General features: G+C 38.5%; 1 protein-coding gene across 3 annotated transcripts in view; it reads left to right on the forward strand.

Annotated features, from left to right (window-relative positions):
* c16h21orf91 (chromosome 16 C21orf91 homolog) overlaps positions 1-22,603 on the forward strand; it is a 29,907-nt gene extending 7,304 nt beyond the window's left edge. For 2 of the 3 annotated variants that reach the window (XM_053645268.1, XM_053645267.1), the window contains 3 exons: positions 16,828-17,274; positions 20,078-20,140; positions 20,988-22,603. In XM_053645268.1, coding sequence (XP_053501243.1) covers positions 16,828-17,274; positions 20,078-20,140; positions 20,988-21,154 — 677 coding nt within the window. In that variant the 3' untranslated portion in view covers positions 21,155-22,603. The remainder of the gene's footprint in view (positions 1-16,827; positions 17,275-20,077; positions 20,141-20,987) is intronic. The other variant, XM_053645269.1, reaches the window with a different exon arrangement.
* The last annotated feature ends 479 nt before the right edge of the window (positions 22,604-23,082 follow it).

Here is a 23,082-nt window from a genome sequence, read left to right on the forward strand (position 1 = left end):
GTTATAAAACCTTTACATCGCGTACTGTGTTACTGTTGCTGGGCGACGAGAGAAGCTCAGTTCCTACTACCTTGAAATCTTGTATTAAAGTGATTTGTGCACAAATATTTTCAATACATCTAAGGTCTTCTTGTTGAAATTGAGGATGTACTTCAGCAGTACGTAACGTAGACTGGTTTTGCTTCTTGCACAACTGTTAACAGACTGTTTACAGTGTGACATTAGTTTGTTTTATTTCATTTTGCAGAAACTCATCAAAGTAACAACACTAAACTTGTAATGTATGTCGTTGTACCTAAAGTGGGTCATAAGCATGTATCAGGGTCGTACAAGGTGCTTGAAGTGCTTGAATTTGGCTTTTTGGAATATAAGTACTTTAAAACCTTCATTTTATATCTAGTGGTGATTTAGAAAGTGCTTGAATTATAAAATGTCAATGAATACGAAATCTCTAAATAACTTTAGTGTTTATTTTTGACAGAACACAAATACAATCTTAGAATCACTTAAAATATGACTCCCCGCTGCACCCCCCATCCCCCTGTCCTCCCGCTACTCACTCACTCATTTTGACAAACAGTTCTGGTCCACTTTTCAGACCCCTTTAGTGACTTTTTATTTTATTTTATTTCCACTCAAAAAGCACCTAGCGACTAATCTAGCGAATTTTTGGGCAAACCTTAGCTACTTTCCATAGAAGAGAGTTGCTAGTACTGCCCAGTGAGTGCGAGGTCCTGCTTTCCCACTGTAGACACACTGTGCAGACACGCGCCTCTCTCTCTCTCTCTCTCTCTCTCTCAGTGAAGGGCAGCACAATCCATGTGAGAAAAAAAATACGAGAGGCATTCTGTCGCTTCTTTCTCTCAGAGTGATCATTTTACATGTAAGTATAGCCAAAATCACAGCACAGCTGTTGTATTTAATTTGTGTATGATGATTTTGTCAGTAGACGTTGTGGTTATAAATCTGGATATTAGCAGTGCTGAGCAGCAACTTAGAAATGGCTTGGAAGTGACTGCTGGTTAACATGTAGTCTTAATGGGCCGTGTTACAGTCACTATTTCATACTCATTCCGTTGTCTGACAACAGAAACAGAAACATATATAAATAAGAACAGCTTTATTGGGAATTTGGCTGTATTAAAATACAGTATGTGAATACGGAGGAGGAACGAAGCAAACGTATGTAAAGAGCGGACACTAGGCAGAACGCAAATACAATGAAGTGACGTAATTAATGTTAATTAGTGCATGACACCATTTACATTTATTCATTTCGCAGACACTTTTATCCAAAGCGACTTACAAATGAGGAAATACAAGCAATGCAATATATCAAGCAGAGAACAATACAAGTAGTGCTACCATATAAGATTTATAATTGAGATCTAGAGAAGCAAAGTGCACAGAGTAGAGGTGTAAGAGCCAGAGTAAGATGATGGGTTTTTAAAATTTATATATATATATATATATATATATATATATATATATATATATATATATGTGTGTGTGTGTGTATATATATATATATATATATATATATATATATATATATATATATATGTGTGTGTATATATATATATATATATATATATATATATATATATATAATATAATATTAGGGTTTTTATACAGTTATTATATATAATAATATTATAATATTGTGTGTTATAATAAAGTGTACAGCTTGTATAACAGTGTAAATTTGCTGTCCCCTCAAAATAACTCAACACTCAGCCATTAATGTCTAAACCGCTGGCAGTAAAAGTGAGTACACCCCTAAGTGAAAATGTCCAAATTGGGCCCAAAGTGTCAATACTTTGTGTGGCACCATTATTTTCTAGCACTGCCTTAACCCTCTTGGGCATGGATTTCACCAGAGCTTCACAGGTTGCCACTTCACAGGTTGCCTCTTACACTCCTCCATGACGACATCATGGAGCCGGTGGATGTTAGAGACCTTATGCTCCTCCACCTTTCATTTGAGGATGCCCCACAGATGCTCAATAGGGTTTAGGTCTGGACACATGCTTGGCCAGTCCATCACCTTCACCCTCAGCTTCTTTAGCAAGGCAGTGGCCGTCTTGGAGGTGTGTTTGGGGTCGTTATCATGCTGGAATACTGCATACTGATCATGCTCTGCTTCAGTATGTCACAGTACATGTTGGCATTCATGGTTCCCTCAATGAACTGTAGCTCCCCAGTGCCGGCAGCACTCATGCAGCCCCAGACCATGACACTCCCAGCACCATGCTTGACTGTAGCCAAGGCACACTTGTCTTTGTACTCCTCACCTGGTTGCCGCCACACACACTTGACACCATCTGAACCAAATAAGTTTATCTTGGTCTCATCAGACCACAGAACATGGTTCCAGTAATCCATGTCCTTAGTCTGCTTGTCTTCAGCAAACTGTTTGCAGGCTTTCTTGTGCATCATCTTTAGAAGAGGCTTCCTTCTGGGACCACAGCCATGCAGACCAGTTTGATGCAGTGTGCGGCGTATGGTCTGTGCACTGACAGGCTGACCACCCCCCACCCCTTCAACCTCTGCAGCAATACTGGCAGCACTCATACCTCTATTTCCCAAAGACAACCTCTGGATATGACGCTGAGCACGTGCACTCAACTTCTTTGGTCGACCATGGCGAGGCCTGTTCTGAGTGGAACCTGTCCTGTTAAACCGCTGTATGGTCTTGGCCACCGTGCTGCAGCTTAGTGTAAGGTCTCGGTCATCTTCTTATAGCCTAGGCCATCTTTATGTAGAGCAGCAATTCTTTTTTTCAGATCCTCAGAGAGTTCTTTGCCATGAGGTGCCATGTTGAACTTCCAGTGACCAGTATGAGGGCGTGTGAGAGCGATGACACCAAATTTACATTTACATTCATTCACAACTGAGACCTTGTAACACTAACAAGTCACATGACACCGGGGAGGGAAAATGGCTAATTGTGCCCAATTTGGACATTTTCACTTAGGGGTGTACTCACTTTTGTTGCCAGTGGTTTAGACATTAATGGCTGTGTGTTGTGTTATTTTGAGGGGACAGCAAATTTACACTGTTACACAAGCTGTACACTCACTACTTTGTAGCAAAGTGTCATTTCTTCAGTGTTGTCACATGAAAAGATATAATCAAATATTTACAAAAATTTGAGGGGTGTACTCACTTTTGTGAGATACTGTACATGCCAAAAAATGTCTAAATCACAACGAGAATCTCTTAAAATGAATCCTGACTGGACTGTGTACTCCATCATTCATCACCTTGATGTCTGTGTGCTGACCTTGTTCAAAAACTGTGGACGTGAATGTCACGTTATCCGCACCAGGTAGTACACAGAACTGACCAATTGAATGCAGAAAATGGTTGTGCTGACTACATGCTTCACCCACTGTTGAGAAGGAAGAAATGGGGAGAAATGAGTAAGTAGGCTGAGAGAGTGAGAGGGACAAAATGAATGCAAAGAGAGAGGCTGAGCCAAAAAAACAAAACATTGTGGTTTGACATGGACATGCACAGTAACAAGTAAACACGAGCAGTCCGACCACAAACGTTGTGCTACAAATGAAAGCAGACAGTAAAGTAGTCTCGTGCAGCAGTGACTCACTTCAGGGGAAGACGGCCCACGTCACTGTTCGTGTCCAGCATGACATCACACAGTGCCATTCACATGGTCCGGGCAGAGCTGCAGAGCATTCTCACCCCCCTGCCTCCTACACTATCTGTTCCCTCCCAGATTTCTTTAACATGGCAGCGACAGCACAGGCCCCATTTACACATGCCCACCTACTCAGGTGTCTTGTATTTGAATCGCGTTTCGATAAGATTTTAACCACAGACATTTACACTTTTTCTGGTCAGACTGAATGAAGTCTGTTAGCTGTATTGCTGTTATTATGCTCCTTACATTTGAACACAATCTTCTATTGTTTTTCTTTATTTTTAGTTATTTTATGAATAAGATTTGCCAAATCAAAAAAAGCTGTATTTTTCTTCCTGCTGTTTGTAAAACCACCACCATCAGCGTCGACTGTTGGGAAGGGTTTTGATGTGTGTTAGAAATACAGATGCAGTTATGCTTGTATAACTTGTGGCTAACATGCACCTCCGGAAGTACTTTGAGCAATTGTAAATCTGATTTGATTGTATTTACGCACTAGATAATCCTTATCTGGATATAAACCTGATACACATGAAATGGCCACGTGTAAATGCACTCACAGATCCCTTTATCCACACACTTGTACACTCATGGTGCCATACATAATACTTACAGTGAGGGAAAAATTATTTGATCCCCTGCTGATTTTGTACGTTTGCCCACTGACAAAGAAATGATCAGTCTATAATTTTAATGGTAGATTTATTTGAACAGTGAGAGACAGAATAACAACAAGAAAATCCAGAAAAACGCATGTCAAAAATGTTATTAATTGATTTGCATTTTAATGAGGGAAATAAGTATTTGACCCCCTCTCAATCAGAAAGATTTCTGGCTCCCAGGTGTCTTTTATACAGGTAACGAGCTGAGATTAGGAGCACACTCTTAAAGGGAGTGCTCCTGATCTCAGCTTGTTACCTGTATAAAAGACACCTGTCCACAGAAGCAATCAATCAATCAGATTCCAAACTCTCCACCATGGCCAAGACCAAAGAGCTCTCCAAGGATGTCAGGGACAAGATTGTAGACCTACACAAGTCTGGAATGGGCTGCAAGACCATTGCCAAGCAGCTTGGTGAAAAGGTGACAACAGTTGGTGCGATTATTCGCAAATGGAAGAAACACAAAAGAACTGTCAATCTCCCTCGGCCTGGGGCTTCATGCAAGATCTCACCTCGTGGAGTTCCAATGATCATGAGAACAGTGAGGAATCAGCCCAGAACTACACAGGAGGATCTTGTCAATGATCTCAAGGCAGCTGGGACCATAGTCACCAAGAAAACAATTGGTAACACACTACGCCGTGAAGGACTGAAATCCTGCAGTGCCTGCAAGGTCACCCTGCTCAAGAAAGCACATATACATGCCCATCTGAAGTTTGCCAATGAACATCTGAATGATTCAGAGGACAGCTGGGTGAAAGTGTTGTGGTCAGATGAGACCAAAATGGAGCTCTTTGGCATCAACTCAACTCGCCATGTTTGGAGGAGGAGGAATGCTGCCTATGACCCCAAGAACGCCATCCCCACCGTCAAACATGGAGGTGGAAACATTATGCTTTGGGGCTGTTTTTCTGCTAAGGGGACAGGACAACTTCACCGCATCAAAGGGACGATGGACGGGGCCATGTACCGTCAAATCTTGGGTGAGAACCTCCTTCCCTCAGCCAGGGCATTGAAAATGGGTCGTGGATGGGTATTCCAGCATGACAATGACCCAAAACACACGGCCAAGGCAACAAAGGAGTGGCTCAAGAAGAAGCACATTAAGGTCCTAGAGTGGCCTAGCCAGTCTCCAGACCTTAATCCCATAGAAAATCTGTGGAGGGAGCTGAAGGTTCGAGTTGCCAAACGTCAGCCTCGAAACCTTAATGACTTGGAGAAGATCTGCAAAGAGGAGTGGGACAAAATCCCTCCTGAGATGTGTGCAAACCTGGTGGCCAACTACAAGAAACGTCTGATCTCTGTGATTGCCAACAAGGGTTTTGCCACCAAGTACTAAGTCATGTTTTGCAGAGGGGTCAAATACATATTTCCTTCATTAAAATGCAAATCAATTTATAACCTTTTTGACATGCGTTTTTCTGGATTTTTTTTGTTGTTATTCTGTCTCTCACTGTTCAAATAAATCTACCATTAAAATTATAGAATGATCATTTCTTTGTCAGTGGGCAAACGTACAAAATCAGCAGGGGATCAAATACTTTTTTCCCCTCACTGTACAGGTAGGCTGAATCATATAAAGAAGGGCGGTTGGTGAAATTATCATTATTATTATTATTATTTTTTTTTTTTCTCTCCACATAAAGTTTTATTTCCTTGCATTTAGTTATGCTAATGTAAGTAATCTTCCCGGTGAGCTTTGAATTCTTATACATGATTGCATGGTCCCTGATTTCCAGGTTGGAGTTATGTATTCATTGTGTCTTGAATTTCTGCTAGGAAATGTATGTACGTTTGTCCCTGGTTTTCAGTGGTTAAAATAACAGTGGCTATTTTTAATCATTTGCCGCTGTGCTTTGTTGTCCTGCACTTCAGCTGTTTCCTCTTGCAGCTGTGATGTCTATGGTAACCGAGCAAAGTGTGGTCTGACTGCACAGCCTGACCAAGACAAGCATTGGGAGCAGTTTGGCTCAGATTCCTTCGTTGTAATATTTGTGTCATAAATGTTTCAACATTTCGCACACGGTGATTGATTGATTAGTAATGAAAATGACTGATTTTTGCATTGTAGCTGATGAGAATAAAATTCTTTCGCATGTGCTGTTGAAGGAAAATAATAAATTTGATGCAGTCAGATGCACAGCTGATTATTTTCCAATAACTGCACATCCTGAGGAGAGGTTTAATTCTTCATATACCACAGCAATTTGCCAATGATTTAATAAAAAGTGTTAAAGAATGATACAACATGCTTCTCAGTCCGTACAGGATTCGCAGGTTTTTTTGTGATTGTTCCGGCCAAAAATGCTTGATTTTGCTGCGGCTTTTTTCAAAATTGCAGTTGCACAGAATTGTTTTTGCATGGTCCTTCACAGTGATGTTTGTTGGTAGATGAGACTGTTTACCTGCACTCATGTTCAATGCATGTGAATTGAATGGGGCTTTGGCTGAATGCGCGTTGTGACGATGTCACGTGACGCGTCTTGGCCAAAAATCTGCAGTAATTTTGGAAAATTGCAACCTCCTACGAATATTGTGGCATTTCCTTGATTTTGCTTTCGTTTCTGCGGCTTTTTATCCGTTTCGAGTTACATTTAATGTTGTGGAATTTCCACAAAGCAAGATAAGCTATTAATAGTCATTCCCTCGCCAGAGGCCCCCCCCCCCCCAAGCTAATAAGATGGGGGGTGGGGAATGCAGCCTCTGTCTCAAAGACTTTCATAAATGTTAAATAAACACCTTTTTACAGAAGGCTTCCCCAGAGCAATATAAACACTGTTAAATAACAATACAGTTCAAAATTACTTTAGAAATGACAATGTATTCGAAGGAGCGGATTAATATGTACCCGTCATTTGCCTTGCAGCCAACACGGTCATAGCTCAAGGGTTCCTTAACTAGGGGTCAGGGCATCAGGTCACCTGATTTACAAATGGGGTTGCAAGAGAAACTCTCACCCTCCTCTTTTGTTTCAACCATTCATTTATTTTACAAATTAATATTTAGAAATATAGAAGATTTTGTGTTGTAATATTTTGAAATCTTTCTGGGAGTCACATTCAGACAAGCCACATTTAAATGAAGAGTGTACATGTTATTTTAGTCTTTTTCACTATCCTGACCTCCTGCAGTAGTGTAGTTCTGAAATAAAAATGGACAATGTACCCCCACGAACAAACTAGTATAGTGTCCCAAATCGCGCGCTCGTGTACCATTCTGGATGGTTTCTTTTTACAGTTAGTGTTTGAATTTTAAAAAAAACTTTTCCAGAATTTTAAATCTTTCCAGATGTACATAAGATACACAGTGAGTGTGTGGAAAAATGCTACTCGTGTTGCCGCTGCTTCTGCATGCTCACGGAAAGTCAGAAGGCAAATATAAACCAGGCTACTTTGCATGGAGCGGTTTCACACCAACCTTGCATTGGATTAATTTCCTATAACAACACAACAATTCCCACTAGACCGCTACACTGTTGCAAGAAATATTCCTTTTGGTTTTTAGTAATTTACGTTACACATGTTTGTTACTAGCATAGTAAAATGTTTAAAGGTCACAGTAGTCCTATATGATAAATGCGTAATGTCTGTCTGGGGTTGTTTGGGAACCCCTGTCATAACTGGTTATAGAAAATTAATCAACACCTTTGGACAAATTCGATTGGGTTTTATGGCTACTACCAGCAATGTTGTCATCTCAGTGACAACATTACTCTGTTACTCTGTTAAAACTGGAAAAGGTGGCTTTTTTTAAAGTAAGTGCAATGAATCCAATGGATACATCAGCGACACTTGCTCTTGCCATCTCATTTCATTTCGTTCTAGCCTGTGTGTAGTACTTTTAACATATTTTTTTTTTTTTTAATCAAATTTGTCTTTGTACATGTAAAATGGATAGTGTTTTTTATGCTTATGTTAATGTGCTTTTATTTTTGTTGCAATTAAAAGAGTTCTGTTTGAGGCACATTCTGTTAAATCTTAACAAAGAGCAATTCATGTTGAACTGGTGTGCTTTGTTTTTTGCCCCCATTTTGCGTTGATTTGATTGATCGGTCGTGCATAATTCACCATGGCTTTGCTCACTGTAAATGTATACTGTGAAGTTTTTACTTAAGGAAGTACTTAAAAGCTTACAAAAAGCTTAATGTTGAAGATGAGGTCATCGTCGCTGAAAATATTCAGGGAACAAATCTTCAGGAAGGAATTTGCTCACCAGCTTTTGTACTTATTATATCCAAAATGCAGTGAGGGGAAAAAAAATCTTTGGCGGTTGCCTAATCCTTCTTGTTATTTCATGCCCATCTGCTGTGATTGGTCCATAATCACATGGGATTTTGGGTGAGCAATCACTGATGAGTCTGCTTATGTTTTGGGCTTCACCAAAGGGAGGATGAGTGCACAGTGGGTACTTATGAGTGCTGTTTCGAAGCCTAGACTGAGTAATGGAGCAGCCTACGACCTTGCTGACCTGGCCGATGCACTGTCATGCTTATTTAAAAACTTGTATCATAAACATGCCATTTGTACAGGAATTTGTATTTGTAGATGGTAACTGTACTAAAAAGCTATCATACGAGACGGCTCTGTGGGACAGTCTTTACTTTGTGTTCAAATGTGACTGTATATCATGCATATGATTATCATAGTGTCACTGTGTTGCAATTGATCTGTACACTTTAACTTGAATGGATCATATTATATACAAAAACCATAGTATGCATTTTCAGGACTTCATTGTAGTGTTTCCAATATTGATTATAGATGAAAATTTTAGGATACATAGATAGGATACTCTAGACATAGATTTAGGATACTCTAGACTTACTCTAGCACTGTTGTATGTGATGGATCATGTGTGTTTGTCTGCATGCTCCCTGTTTGTTTATGCAGCTGTTGACTGCACTTTATACTGTATTTAGCAATGAGTTACTGTTTTCGACCATGACTGTTGACCTGTTTTACATGCACGCACACACACACACACACACACACACGCACGCGCGCGCGCACACACACACACACACACACACACACACACACACACGATATCTTCACGGTTCACCAAAATGGGTCAAGGATCCAGTGTCCTATTTTGTCTGCTAAGCAGAACTGAAAAACACAGGTTGATCCACCAGCTGTAAAAAGTGCACATTTACGGTCCTTAGTGAGCAACATGATGAACATTACTGTAACATGAATACGATTTCCCCTTTTCTAGAAATAGAATCCTTCATTTATGACTGTTGCATAAAGTCAAAAGAAACATTTTGTGCAACTGAAGTTTAGAAGCCTTTTCTGTAGTACTTTCTCAGTACAAGACCAGATAAGTGGTATGCATAATCACTGAAGCTACTGACACTAGTTTTAGTTTAACTGCAAAGATAAGCAGTTTAATAAAGAAATAGGTGAGTGAGAGATTCATATACTTGGACAGTCATGTGAAAAAATAAGTACGCCCCATGGAAATCGTTGGCTTTCTTGACACATTTGGACAAGCAAACATTTGATCATCTTTTGAAACAGTGCCTATTAATGAAGTTATGAAAGATAATGAAGATATACTTCAACAAAACCATGAGGAACATGAACTTTTTCAATCATTTATTCAACACAAATATCACTAGATGTGATATTCTGTGGAAAAAGTAAGTACAGCTTCCTTGGCGTCAGAAGCTAGTATTGCCCCCTTTAGCAGAAATGCAGAAATTTGGCTTGCTGTAATTATTGACCACTCTTCTGTGCAATAGTCTTTCAGTTGCAAGTTGTTTGAGGGTTTTCTTGCATGCGCTGTCCGTTTCAAAACCCTCCACGACATTTAAATGGGATTCAAATCCGGACTTTAACTACGCCATTCCATAACCCTCCATTTTTTTCTTTTTGAGCCATTCCTTGGTGGATTTGCTAGTGTACTTAGGATAAACCCCAAACCATAACATTTCCACCACCGTAATTCACAGTTAGTATGAGGTGTTCTCCTAAAAAGCTGTCTTTAGTCTGTGCCAAACATGTCTGCTGTTACTGTGGCCAAACAACTCTATCTTTGATTCATCTGTCCTGAGCACATTATTCCACATTATTCCAAAAGACCTGGTCTTTGCCTATATGCTCATAGGCAAAGTGTAGTCTTGCAAAGGCTTTTTCCTGGCACACCTCCCATGCAGGTCAAATCTCTTTCTGATTGTAGAAGTATGCACTTTGACACAACAGTTGCAAGACTTACTAGCAGATCCTTTGATGAAATTTTGGGGTTCTTGGAGACACTTTTTTGCACAAGATTGTCTGCTCTTGGGCTGAATTTGCTGGAATGGCCAGTCCTGGACAAACTGGCAGTCATTTGAAATCTGCGCCATTAGTAGATTATTTTCCTTAGAGTGGAATGATGTGTTTCAAATAATTTTAAGATCTTTTTAAATCCCTTGCCAGACTAGGCATCCACAACCTTTTTTCTGAAAGCCTTACAGAACTCTTTAGATCTTAGAGGAGTATAAATAAGACAGGTTCCACCTGCACTCCCTAAACAGGTTCTAATCACTGGCACCCATCTTGAACACTGGATTCTACTTTTATGGATTATGGATCAATGTAGGGGTGTACTTTTTCCATGTGACTGATCTGTTTTTTGTTCATTTAAATTGTGAAAATCACTACAAAATGTCATTTTTATGTTATATATTGTATCAACTTTATTAATAAGCACTGTTTCAAACAGCATCAAATGTTTGCTTGTCAAAAAAACCCAAAAAATGTCTCCTTATTTTTTCACATGACTGTATACTTGTGTATATAAGCCTGTCATGATAACTACTTTTGTTGGACGATATATTGTACCAAATAATTGCAATAAACAATATTATTGTCATTTTAAGACCATTTTATGCCACTGATGTAACAATAATATAATTGGATAATAATGCAAGCACACCCTACCCTACACCCAAATATCCTAAATAAATGAAACATAAACACAACCAAAGCATTACATAAAATGTTATACCATATTGTGAATTCTTTATGCTTTAGTTATTCATTGTCTGTGTTTTAGTGTTTCACGTAATTGTTGTGACAGGCCTACTCATATACTGCCTCTTGATTGAAGTTGGTTATAAATAAATAAATAAACGGGGGGAAAACAGAAGCCATTAAAATGTTCTCTAGTGTAATGCTTTTCTATTATAATAATAATAATAATCTGTAGATTTCTAGATCTGTAGATGTAGCTCTGTAGAGTTCTATAATACTGTGTGATGCTTTTCTATTTAAAGAACAGGATTAAAGCTGCTTGCTCATGAGTTCTTCTTTTAAAAGCATTTACTACACATTCTACAAATCCTTTTAACCTCTATCCAAACATCATTCCACCTGATCAATAGATTTTCATTGGTAGCATATAAATTTCATTTACAAGCATCCATTCTTGTTGATGGAGCTGTAATGCGTTGGTGTATTATGTCCTTTGTACTTTGTCAGAACTATCCTGGCATATTAATTCACTGAAAATGTTTAACCACAGCCAAACCCACATGGTGATGCCGGCTTCAGTAGTGGCTTGTAAACATAAACAATATAGCTTCATTCTTGAAGTTTGCACTGGCTTAAGCTCAGAAAAGGCTTTAATATTTAATGTAATCTTTATAGTGGTCAGTAGAAGCAACATCAGTCTGTTCCCAAGTTACGGTGTTATGTCTTCTTAGGCCTTCCTTTCTTCTGCTTTGCGCAGTGATGTGTGTGAAATTTCCAGTCGGAGGATCATCTCTGTGATATTGAGGTTTGGTTGTGTTCTGCAGATGGTTGTTGGTAGCGATTGATTTTTATTGCAGATGGTCTAGTTTTTCTTATCCATTTACTCTATGTTATGGTGTGAAATTTGGCATGAAAATTAAAGGAAGAAAATTCATTATGAACGATTTGCATGTCCTTGTATACATAACAAAAAGATAACCCCTCCCCACCCCCCAATTATTGTTCTTTCTCTTAAAGATATTTTTCAGAATTACCTACCCATTAGAGATGCACCGATGTATCGGCCGATAAAGGCTATTTTTCCCGCTATCATTTAAAAACATCATATGCATGTTTGTAAGCTCTGTAAGCTCTGAACCCCCCCCCCCCCCGCTCCCGTTGAATTAAAGGGCCAGTACACCGTTGAAAAATTTAAATGAAGATGAGTTGACAAAAAAGGTATATGTTGCACAGAAAAATATTTGTAGAGTAGTATATTTCATATGCAGTTAATGTTAATGAGTTCATATCATCAAAAAAAAAATTTATATTAGGCTGATTATGTGACCAGTTTGATGTTCAATGATGAAGTAGGAATGCTTTTGTTTGTGGTGAGTGAATGTGAAGCCTAACAGGGTTTTTTTGTTTTTTTTTTTAAGAATTCAGACACTTAATTCTGTTAATCTGAATTAATAACATTCAATAAGTTAAGAAATCTTACTTTAATCTTCAGAATTTAGTTCATGTGTTAATGTTAATTTGAGTAATGTGTTTTCTGTTTATGAGACCAGTTACTGTGAAACAACTTGTTGAAATGGAGAGAATAAAGTTTTTATTTGCATTTCCTTCAGAATTATGGAATTAATTATTATTAATTTATAAGAAGGTATAAAAGGCAGAGGTATCAGTTTCGGCAGATAATCTGTATCGGCTGAGAAATTTAGTATCGGTGCATCTCTTCTATCCATAAAATCTCTTACATTCTCAGTATATAGTGGTTCTTGAAAGTTGTGAACCCTTTAGAACAGGGGTGTCCAATCTTATCCGGAAAGGGCCGGTGTGGGTGCAGGTTTTCATTCCAACCAAGCAGGAGCCACACCTGACTCCACCTGTTTAATCAGTTGATCTTGGCTTTCAGTAGACTCAGGTGTGGCTTCTGATTGGTTGGAATGAAAACCTGCACCCACACCGGCCCTTTCTGGATAAGATTGGACACCTCTGGTATATAATTTTCTATATTTCTGCATAAATATGATCTAACACATGAGATTTTCACATAAGTCCTAAAAGTAGATAGAATCCAATAAAACAAATGAGACAAAAATATTATACTTGGTCATTTATTTATTGAGGAAAATGATCCAATATTACATCTCTGTGAGGGCAAAAGTATGTGAACTAGAGCTGCAACAACTAATTGATAAAATCGATAATAATCGATTATGAAAATCATTGTCAACTATTCTAATTTATCGATTAGTTGGTCTGCGCACGGCACATTTACTCCCTACGTTACTTCTGCTCAAAAACATGCTTCGGAGAGTAAATACTAAAGTTGTGTCCCAAATGAAGTACTATACACTTACACTATGCACTCTACTCTAGTGTGTGGATTTTAGAAAGGTAATATCTAGCGGTTTATTACTAACCGGAAGTATAATCCGCTTCCTAGTCGACGGTGCATGACGTCACACGGACGGAATGCAATGCCGCTAGCATTAGCCTAGTACACAGTCCCCTACACTGACTTTCTTCAGTTTACTGTTTCTGTCAGCGTTACCTTTTATTCCCAACATGACCTCAGTCTCCATCAGACGGAGGCGAAATCGTCAGGCGAAAGTGTGTGACCTCCAAGTCCTTTTGTATTAAACACCGCCAAGAAGATCAAACTTTATAAAGCTTAGTTTGTGTAGCACGAGCATGACTGATGTGGTCGTGAGTTGCTTAAAAGGTTTAGTTTCATTTAAGTTTGTCATTATGTGTTGTATTTGCGTGCTTGCAGTGTAAATTCTGTCGTTTATTATAACAGAAGTGATGTGTTAGTAACGAGCCCGCGTTGCTGATCACGAGCGGTGTAGACGCACAATAGGAGCATGAGTAAGATCTGTAATGTCTAATTAAAACATTATGATCAAAAGTAAACACAAGTAAAACAGTGAGTAACAGAAACCACAAGGTGCAGTGAAAGGGAGTTTTTATTATTAATGTAGGACTGTAGTTTAATTCTGTGTTTTTTGTGCATACATAAAATGTAATGCATAAATACTCTCTCTCTCTCTCTCTCTATATATGTGTGTTTATATATGTGTGTGTGTGTGTGTGTGTGTGTGTATATATATATATATATATATATATATATATATATATATATATATATATAATTTATCTTATTTATTTAGTTTATATTTCTTTTATATATAAGTACTTATGCATTATTTTTTTATGGATTCACAAAATGTACCGAATTAAACTACAGTCCTAAATTAATAATATATATTCTTGTATGTGTGTTGGGTTCTTTTCTGTTTTGGACAAACAGTTGTGTAAAATTTTAGTCTGAATTTATATCAGTTTGTTGATTTTATGTTAAATAAACAAACAAAAAAAAAAGGTACTGAAAGTTTGCCCCACCCCATCCGATTAATCAATTAATTAGGGGGGAATCGGCCAACTAATCGATTATGAAAATAATTGTTAATTGCAGCCCTAATGTGAACCTATTAGCAGTTAATTTAAAGGTGTTTTCGATCAATGGGATGACAATTAGGTGTGAGAAGGGCCCCTTTTATTTAAAGAACAGGGATCTATCAAAGTCTGGCCTTCATGTTTGTGGAAGTGTATCATGGCGGAGAGAGAGACGCTTTGAAATGAAAATAGGAGTTTTAGCTTTTTAAATGTGCTCTCAGAGCTGAAATCACCTTTGTGCTTTAAGACAAGTTCAGGTCTTGTGCGTCACCCTCTCGCTTTCTCTCTTCCCGACACTGCTGTTTGTTGCTCATTGTGGTCTACACGGCATGTACGTACATGCACAGAAAATGAAAGCTGACTTTCAGGTATTCAGCTCATGGAAGCACCGAATGCATGTTCAAACATGTACTAATGACGAACATTTCAGATTCTTTTATTACCTTTTCTTTGTTTTATGGTTAATAACAGGATTCAACTCAACAGCATCAAGCCATGTGGTGGAATTACTCGATGCCACGATTAACTGCAGACTCATTACTGTGCATAAGATGAAACCCAAAATTCCTGTTTCGTTATAAAAAGCTCATTTTTAATTCCACAGTTTGTTTGGGTTCTCTTCAGATCCATTACACCAGTGTTCTAAAGTGTCACTTTCTGTTTTTAAACCTGATCTTGCTATGAAGAGAAGCAAATAATTTTCTCAGAAAGATGATACAAGATTTGTGTGTTTCTTTTTTTGACTATTTTTTTTTTCTTTCAAATTAAAATTTTAAGCAGGCATAATACAGATGTAAAATGCAGCAAATTTGTGTTGCCCCTTGTGTAGAAGCAGTAGAATACGTTTTGTGTGTGTGGGGGGGGGGGTGTTATGATCTTCCTGCCCCAAACCTTTCTTAGACTTTAGCTTAATTAGGACGCACGGACATGGTATATAATAATAAAAAGGTCCGATGTTAACACAACTCTCTGATATCCTTCTTGATTTTACTCTGTTCCTGTTCTAAGATTAGTTTTCACTTTTGGGATGTTTCTGCAGACCTAAAGCCGATTAGGGGGGAAGGAAGTGGGAATGCAGTCATCTACGTGATGCAGTGTTGATAGAGAGTAAAATTTCATGGTGATCTGATCTGAGTTATGTGGATGCTCTAATAATGCTGTGTTTGGACTGGGGAGGCTGCTGCTATATCAGTATATTAAGCAAGTTTTCGCCTTATACCCTAGTCAGAGAGCAATATTATGTTTTCATATATAAATTTGTATTTATTTTATATCCTCACACAGTTTTTTTTTGTGTGTGATTGTCACTTTCATACAAAGGCTACAGGAAAAATGGCATATACACTTTTTTGTGTTAATTTAGAGGGAAAATACACACTTCATTTTAAAGTAGCTGTAAGAGATATTTGTGAGCTTGCTAATTTCCACTACTGTAGGCATTGCCACTGAAAGTTACCCCTTCCCTTAAATCGGCCCTTTGCAAATCCTCTTCCTCTAAAGACTTGAATATATATGCTGCAGTAACATGATCTGTAAAGCGCTGTTGTACTTGGAGGCTTTTGTTCCACGCAAGCAGTTAGACACTTGATTCCAGAGCCACGATATACTACATGTACATATAGTATGTGCATTACACCGTTGCCTTTTTTATGAGGATAAAATTACTATCAGGGACGTTTTTTATATTTTATTTATATTGGAACAAACCGTGAGACCAAACCATGAGTCTGCAATAGTGGGATGAGAACGACACTTTCTCTGGTATTTAACATGAACTTTCAGGAGTGTGTGGGTTTGTGTGCATTTGATTTTGTGTGTGCTGCTGTATGGATGGCCAGCTTGATTGGCTTATCCTTTATCAGCTAAGCTGCTTTGCCTGACCATAAGAATATAAGTTATTGCCTAATAATAATGCTCCAGATCTTTCTTTCTTTACTCTGGGGGGGGGACCAAATGAACTCCGTTCAATAGGTCACTGTCAAACATCCCAGAATTAAGTTTGTTTAAAAAATTAATTGTTTGCATGTAAGCACTATGTAGATGATTTAAACTTATTTGTAAACATATTTAAGCCGGGTGTCTTTGTGTCTTATCACAGGTGTGTCCACTGCCGCTCTGCTGCACTCCACGTCTCTGCATGGGCACAGGGACTGCTTTGAGAAGTACCATCTCATTGCCAACCAGAAGGTCTCGCATGCCAAGGCCACACGCAGTACCTATGAGGGTGTCAAGCGGGCACTGAGCCAGCAGATCAGCCGCATTGTGCAGTACGCCCAGAACAGGGACTCTGGCTCCAAACACCAGCTCCTGTTTCACACACAGCAGGGTGACAGGAAGTTGACGGCCCAGTCAGATGCCCAGGTCCCCAGATATGCCCCACGCTGGGTGGAGGGCACATGTCCAAGTGAAACGGACGATCTGGAGCTCTTGCAGGGCTCTGGACAGCTGTGGAGGAATGATCAAAAGCACACACTGCAACAGCAGGGGGGAGGAGGAGGAGGAGGAGAACAGCAGGAGAGACACGCAGGCCACAGCCGAGAGAAACGTGAGTACTTCTAAGAAGCACTAAGAGGCTTTCATTCAAAGCGGACAAATAAATTGTAGTCGATGTTCCTTATGAGGAGTTTTCTATCTTTCTATCAATAAAGCTTGTGAAGCATCACTCTGACATGGAGGACATGCATTCCCTCTTAGCCGCATTTTTTTTACAGTGGTGCTTTAAAAGTTTGTGAATTGTGAAATTTGCCAATAGAATTTTCTATATATCTGTATAAATATGATCTAAAACATCAGATTTTACAAAAATCTTAAAAGTAGACAAAGAGAACTCAAACAAATGAGACAAAAATATTACACTTGGTCATTTATTTATTGAGGAAAATGATCCAATATTACATCTCTGTGAGTGGCAAAAGTATGTGAACCTCTAGGATTAGCAGTTTAATCTGAAGGTGAAATTAGAGTCAGGTGCTTTCAATCAATGGGATGACAATCAGGTGTGAGTAAGCTCCCCGTTTTATTTAAAGAACAGATATCTATCAAAGTCTGATCTAACCTTTTTGTGGAAGTGTATCATGGCACACACAAAGGAGATTTGTGAGGAGCTCAGAAAAAGAGTTGTTGATGCTCATCAGGCTGGAAAAGGTTACAAAACCATCTCTAAAGAGTTTGGACTCCACCAATAAACAGTCAGACAGATTGTGTACAAATTGAGGAAATTCAAGACCATTGAGTGCCCAGGAATGCTCGACCAACAAAGATCACTCCAAGAGCAAAACGTGTAATAGTCCATAACGTCACACAGGAGCCCAAAACAACTAAAGGCCTCTTTAAACAACCTCTAAACAACTAAAGGCCTCTCTCACATTGGTATTGTTGATGTTCATGAGTCCACCATCAGGAGAACACTGAACAACAATGGTACATGGCAGGGTTGCAAGGAGAAAACAACTGTTCTCCAAAATGAATTGCTGCCCCTCTGCACTTTGCTAAAGATCACATGGACACAGAAGCCAGAAGTTTTGTGGATGGATGAGACCAACATAGCGCTTTTTTGGTATGAACAAGAAGGGTTATGTTTGGATAAAGGAAAACACTGCATTCCATAGGGATGCACCGAAATGAAAATTCTTAGCCGAAACCGAATATAATGGAAAACTTGGCCGAAGGTCGAATACCGAACACGTTTTTTTGCGTTTTTTTTTTCTATTTATTTTGCCATTTTTTTTCCACCATTGCAAAAATTAAATAGTCAAAATTTGCTTTTTACTATTTTGTCTTGCTTTTCAAAGAAAAAAATCAATTACCAAAACTACAATTTCAAAATATTTATTTAACATTGAACTTTTTTTTTTTCATTCCAGCAGGGATAGGCTACCAACAAGGCACAATATAACTTTAAATAAATAAATGAGTAAAATAAAAATATTTTGATGTGGTCATCTTTGAGCTCCCCTTGAATAACCTATGTTAGACCTATAACTGACTGCTGAAAGAATGTAACACTCTGTAGCCTACAACTAAAAAGTGCATTGACAAGAGTGCAAAAAAATGGTTATATTCGGTTCTATACGGCTGATTATATTGGGGATATATACCGCTCGCGTCCCTGTACACCTTGCAGAGTATTATAGTAGATATAGTATAGTTAGATACATTGTTAATGTTATGTTCCCTTAAATAAATACGTCTTTACCTGCTTCCGTACTGTACTCCCTTATGTCTCGGGACGTGACCGAATACTCCGGAACAGAAACAAAACAAACGCACATGTCCACAGTAAACAATGTCACGGTTGTCAACATCCGAAGAGCATGCGCTCGCTGAGCACTCGTGCACGTAGCTCGTACATACGCGCGCCCCCTCATCTCTCCAAGCGCGCTGCCGGAAGTGGAGGTCGTGAAATTCGTGCATCTCACTCTGGTTGCTAGGCTATTTGGCGCGTCATCAAACACGTCATTGTTCGGTCAAATTTATTCGGCCTTTTCACATTATTATTCGGTTGACGAACATTCGGTGCATCCCTAGCGTTCCCGCATAAGAACCTTATCCCATCTGTGAAATGTGGTGGTGGTAGTATCGTGGTATGAGCCAGTTTTGCTGCATCTGGGTCAGGAAAGCTTGCCATCACTGATGGAACAATGAATGAATTATGCCAGTGAATTCTAAAGGAAAGTATCAGGACATCTGTCCTTGAACTGAATCTGAAGAGAAACTGGGTCATGCAGCAAGACAACAACTCTAAGTACACAAGTTGATCTACAGTTAGCGGAAATGTTTAGTTGCAGTTATTGCTGCACAAGGGGGTCACACCAGAAACTGAAAGCAAAGGTTCACATACTTTTGCCACTCTCAGATATGTAATATTGGATCATTTTCCTCAATAAATAAATTACTAACTATAAAATTTTTGTCTCATTTCTTTAATTGGGTTCTTTTTTTAATCTACTTTTAGGACTTGTGTGAAAATCTGATGTTGTTTTAGGCTGTACTTAAAATATAGAAAATTCTAAAGGGTTCACAAACTTTCAAGCATCACTGTATGTAGGTGTGACTCACACCTCGAATATGTGACTGTCCAGGTTTTTCTCATTTTGTGTGCCCTCCTCCTCCTTTTGTCTTTCATGCCTAAAGAATGGCTTTGCTGTTATGAAAGAGGTAAAGTGAGTCCCAACACCAAGGTCTTGTGTGGAATTGAAATCCATTGTTGGTGAAAAGAATCAAGGTCTTAAGGTCAAAGTCTCTTCTGACTGAAGAGAAGTTCATACACTGCTTTTGTACTGTAACACAGGTATTAATAGGGTTATTTGACAATTCTGTTCATTAACCTGCCATTTTTTTTATTGCAGTGGTGAAAATGAGTGTGGAAGAGCTTCATCAGCTGAACTCACAGCTCCTGCTGCAGATTCAAGGTAAAGTTTAATAATATCTGATGAAGGCCAAATACATTCAAAACCTTTTGTAGGGTTTTGTATATATTAAGCCTTATTCTTTGTTCTGCAGTCTGTGTCCTGACAACCTTCTGTTCATATTACCCCTCTGCATATTTACACCTTTAGCTGATGCACTACACAGCTAATCATAACCAATTTTGGAAATAGATCATGTAGCATATGATCATATGGTCAGTTAGTTTATAGGCATAAAACACTTTAAATATCCAAAATCCTGTAGCACTTGTGATTGACAATCACAAATCGTTGTGATTGTCAATAAAGATGTAACTTTAACATACTGAATCTAGCTGACAATAAATGTTATCTTCTTTCCGTCAGTTTTTTTTTAAACATCTAAAAATCATTTGTGTGTTAGCCAGGGTTCCTCAAACCTGTTCTCATTCCCTGTAGCACTGCTTTAGTAGACAACTTGTCACTTTTTCTGAAATTTTTTTTTTTTTTTTGCACATCTTCCGTCACTCTTTTTGGCTATAACCTGCATCAGTCATCCAGTTCTAATGACGTGGTGACTAGCAGAACTCGGTGATATAGGAAGGTCTCTGATCATTCTGGAGCATTCTAGATTAGTTTGCTCACCCTCTCACACCACTACATAATGTGGTGTTCTGGCAGCTCGTTTTGATTGAGCTTGAAAAAATATGTTCTGAAAAGGTTATAATGGGCATGTCACGGACACAGTAAGATTGAAAATTTTGTATGCTTGGCTTAACAGAAATAATTTCAATGATCTGGTTGAGTGACATTTTCATTCAAAAGGTCAGATTAATTCTCGGACCACCCTCTCTGTCTCTCTTTCTCTCAGAGGTCTTTGAAGAGCTTTCTGTAGCTGTGCAGGAGAAGGACTCTTTGGCATCTCAGCTCCATGTCCGCCACATTGCCATTGAGCAGCTCTTTAAGAACTGTGCCAAACTCCCATGGCTTCAGATTGGCCGAGCGGGGGTCAAAGCCAGCAACCCCTCAGTGGAGTGAAGTGTAAGTTGTCCACAGAGGATTAAAGAGCACCCTCTAGTCTGGGGAGACGGGAATAAAGGTTACACTCGAGTCACATGCTTTTCACTCCCTGTGTGTACTCTTAAGTAGTTGGGGTTGATGTGTCTGTGTGTGTGTGTTCTTGCAGTACTTGAACAAGAGAAATCTTGAAAGAGGTTAACACAGGGAGTTTTGGACCTTCTGTAAGGTGGACCTGTGGTTACTATGCAGACTGAGGTCTCACTGAGGACCGACCATGGCCTCATCAATATTATTTTGAATAATATTCTTATTACTTTTATGTTATGTCTTTGACATTTGTATTTATTTGCTGTTAGTTAATATTATTATTCTTATAAATTAGTAACTTTTTTTGTATTAGAGAAGTTCATGCGTCAATAACTGTGCATGAAAGACCAGAGTTTGGGCTGATTGGCTCTGGTGTTACTGTGGTAATGGTTGCTTATTTAAGGAAGTGTTTCCTCTCTGATCTTTGCAGTGGGATTGTGGTTTCCAGTTATGAAACACTTTTCTCTGCAGTGTACCAGTGCAACACAATATAATGATGAGGGATGCAAATCTCAGGCTTCCACAGGATACTATACGATTCAGAAGGCAACAATTCAGTATTTGACAATACCACTGAATCTGCTACGATATGATTTAGTAAGCTCCGATTGGTATATAAGCAACTTTGTTCAAAATCTGGGTAGGCCTGCTGTTAATTTGTGAATGATGATGATGCTGTATAGAGAAGGACTAATTTAAGTATCAAGAGTTATAGGCAGATGACCTTGCTAAGACATTGTTTGTCTGTTCTTATGATTGTTGCTTGGTTTCATTTCAGTCAACGCTTTTTAAATCAATGCATCAATCCAAATCAACCGATCATTACACCCTTAATATAGATTTAACCCAGTTTTGGTATACTACATGGAAGCTGGTCAGGGTTTGCTCTTTTGGCTTGTTTTGAGATTGCAGTATACACTTTTATTTATTTATTTTATTTTATTTTTTGGTGTGAGTCTTATATTTTCTTATATAAAGTCCCACTCACCCCCAGCAAGCCATTTCATGTTCTTCCTACAGTGCTGTGAAAAAGTATTTGTTTTTGTGTATATCTCATACTAAATAGTTTTATCTCTTTAAACGAAATACAACATAAAACAATGGCAACCTGAATAAACACACAATACAGTTTTTAGTTTTTTTTTATTGAAGCGAAAAAAGTTATCCAACACCTATACAATAGCTGCAACCAAATGCTTCCAATAACTGGCAATGCTTTCACTTTCTTCTAGGACTAGGACTTACTCCTATGCTTTAGATCATTGTCTTGCTGCATAATCCAGTTACAACTTGGGGACTGAAGACCAGACATTCTCCTTTAAAAAAATAAGTACACCCCATGGAAATTGTTGCTTTTTTTTTTTTTTAAACATATTTGGACAAGCAAACATTTGACCATCTTTGAAACAGTGCCTATTAATGAAGTTGATATACTTGAACAAAACCATGAAGAAAATTAACTTTTTCAATCATTTATTCAATGGAAATATCAATAGATGTGATATTCTAGTATTCTAGTATTGCCCCCTTTAGCAGAAATAACTTCTTGTAGACATTTTGCATATTTGTCCACCAGACTTGCTGGAATTTGTGACCACTCTTCTATGCAATATTCTTTCAGTTGCAAGATGTTTGAGGATTTTCTTGCGTGTACTGCCAGTTTCAAATCCCCCCACAACATTTCAATGGGATTCAAATTTGAGCTTTGACTAGGCCATTCCATAACCCTCCATTTCTTCTTTTTGAGCCTTGGTGGATTTGCTAGTGTGCGTAGGATCATTGTCCTGCTGAAATGTCCACTTTTAGTTCAACTTCAACTTTCAGACAGATGGCTTCACATTATCTTCAAGCACCCAACT

This window comes from Ictalurus furcatus, chromosome 16 (genome assembly GCF_023375685.1).
Source record: "Ictalurus furcatus strain D&B chromosome 16, Billie_1.0, whole genome shotgun sequence".
Taxonomy (NCBI): Eukaryota; Metazoa; Chordata; class Actinopteri; order Siluriformes; family Ictaluridae; genus Ictalurus; species Ictalurus furcatus.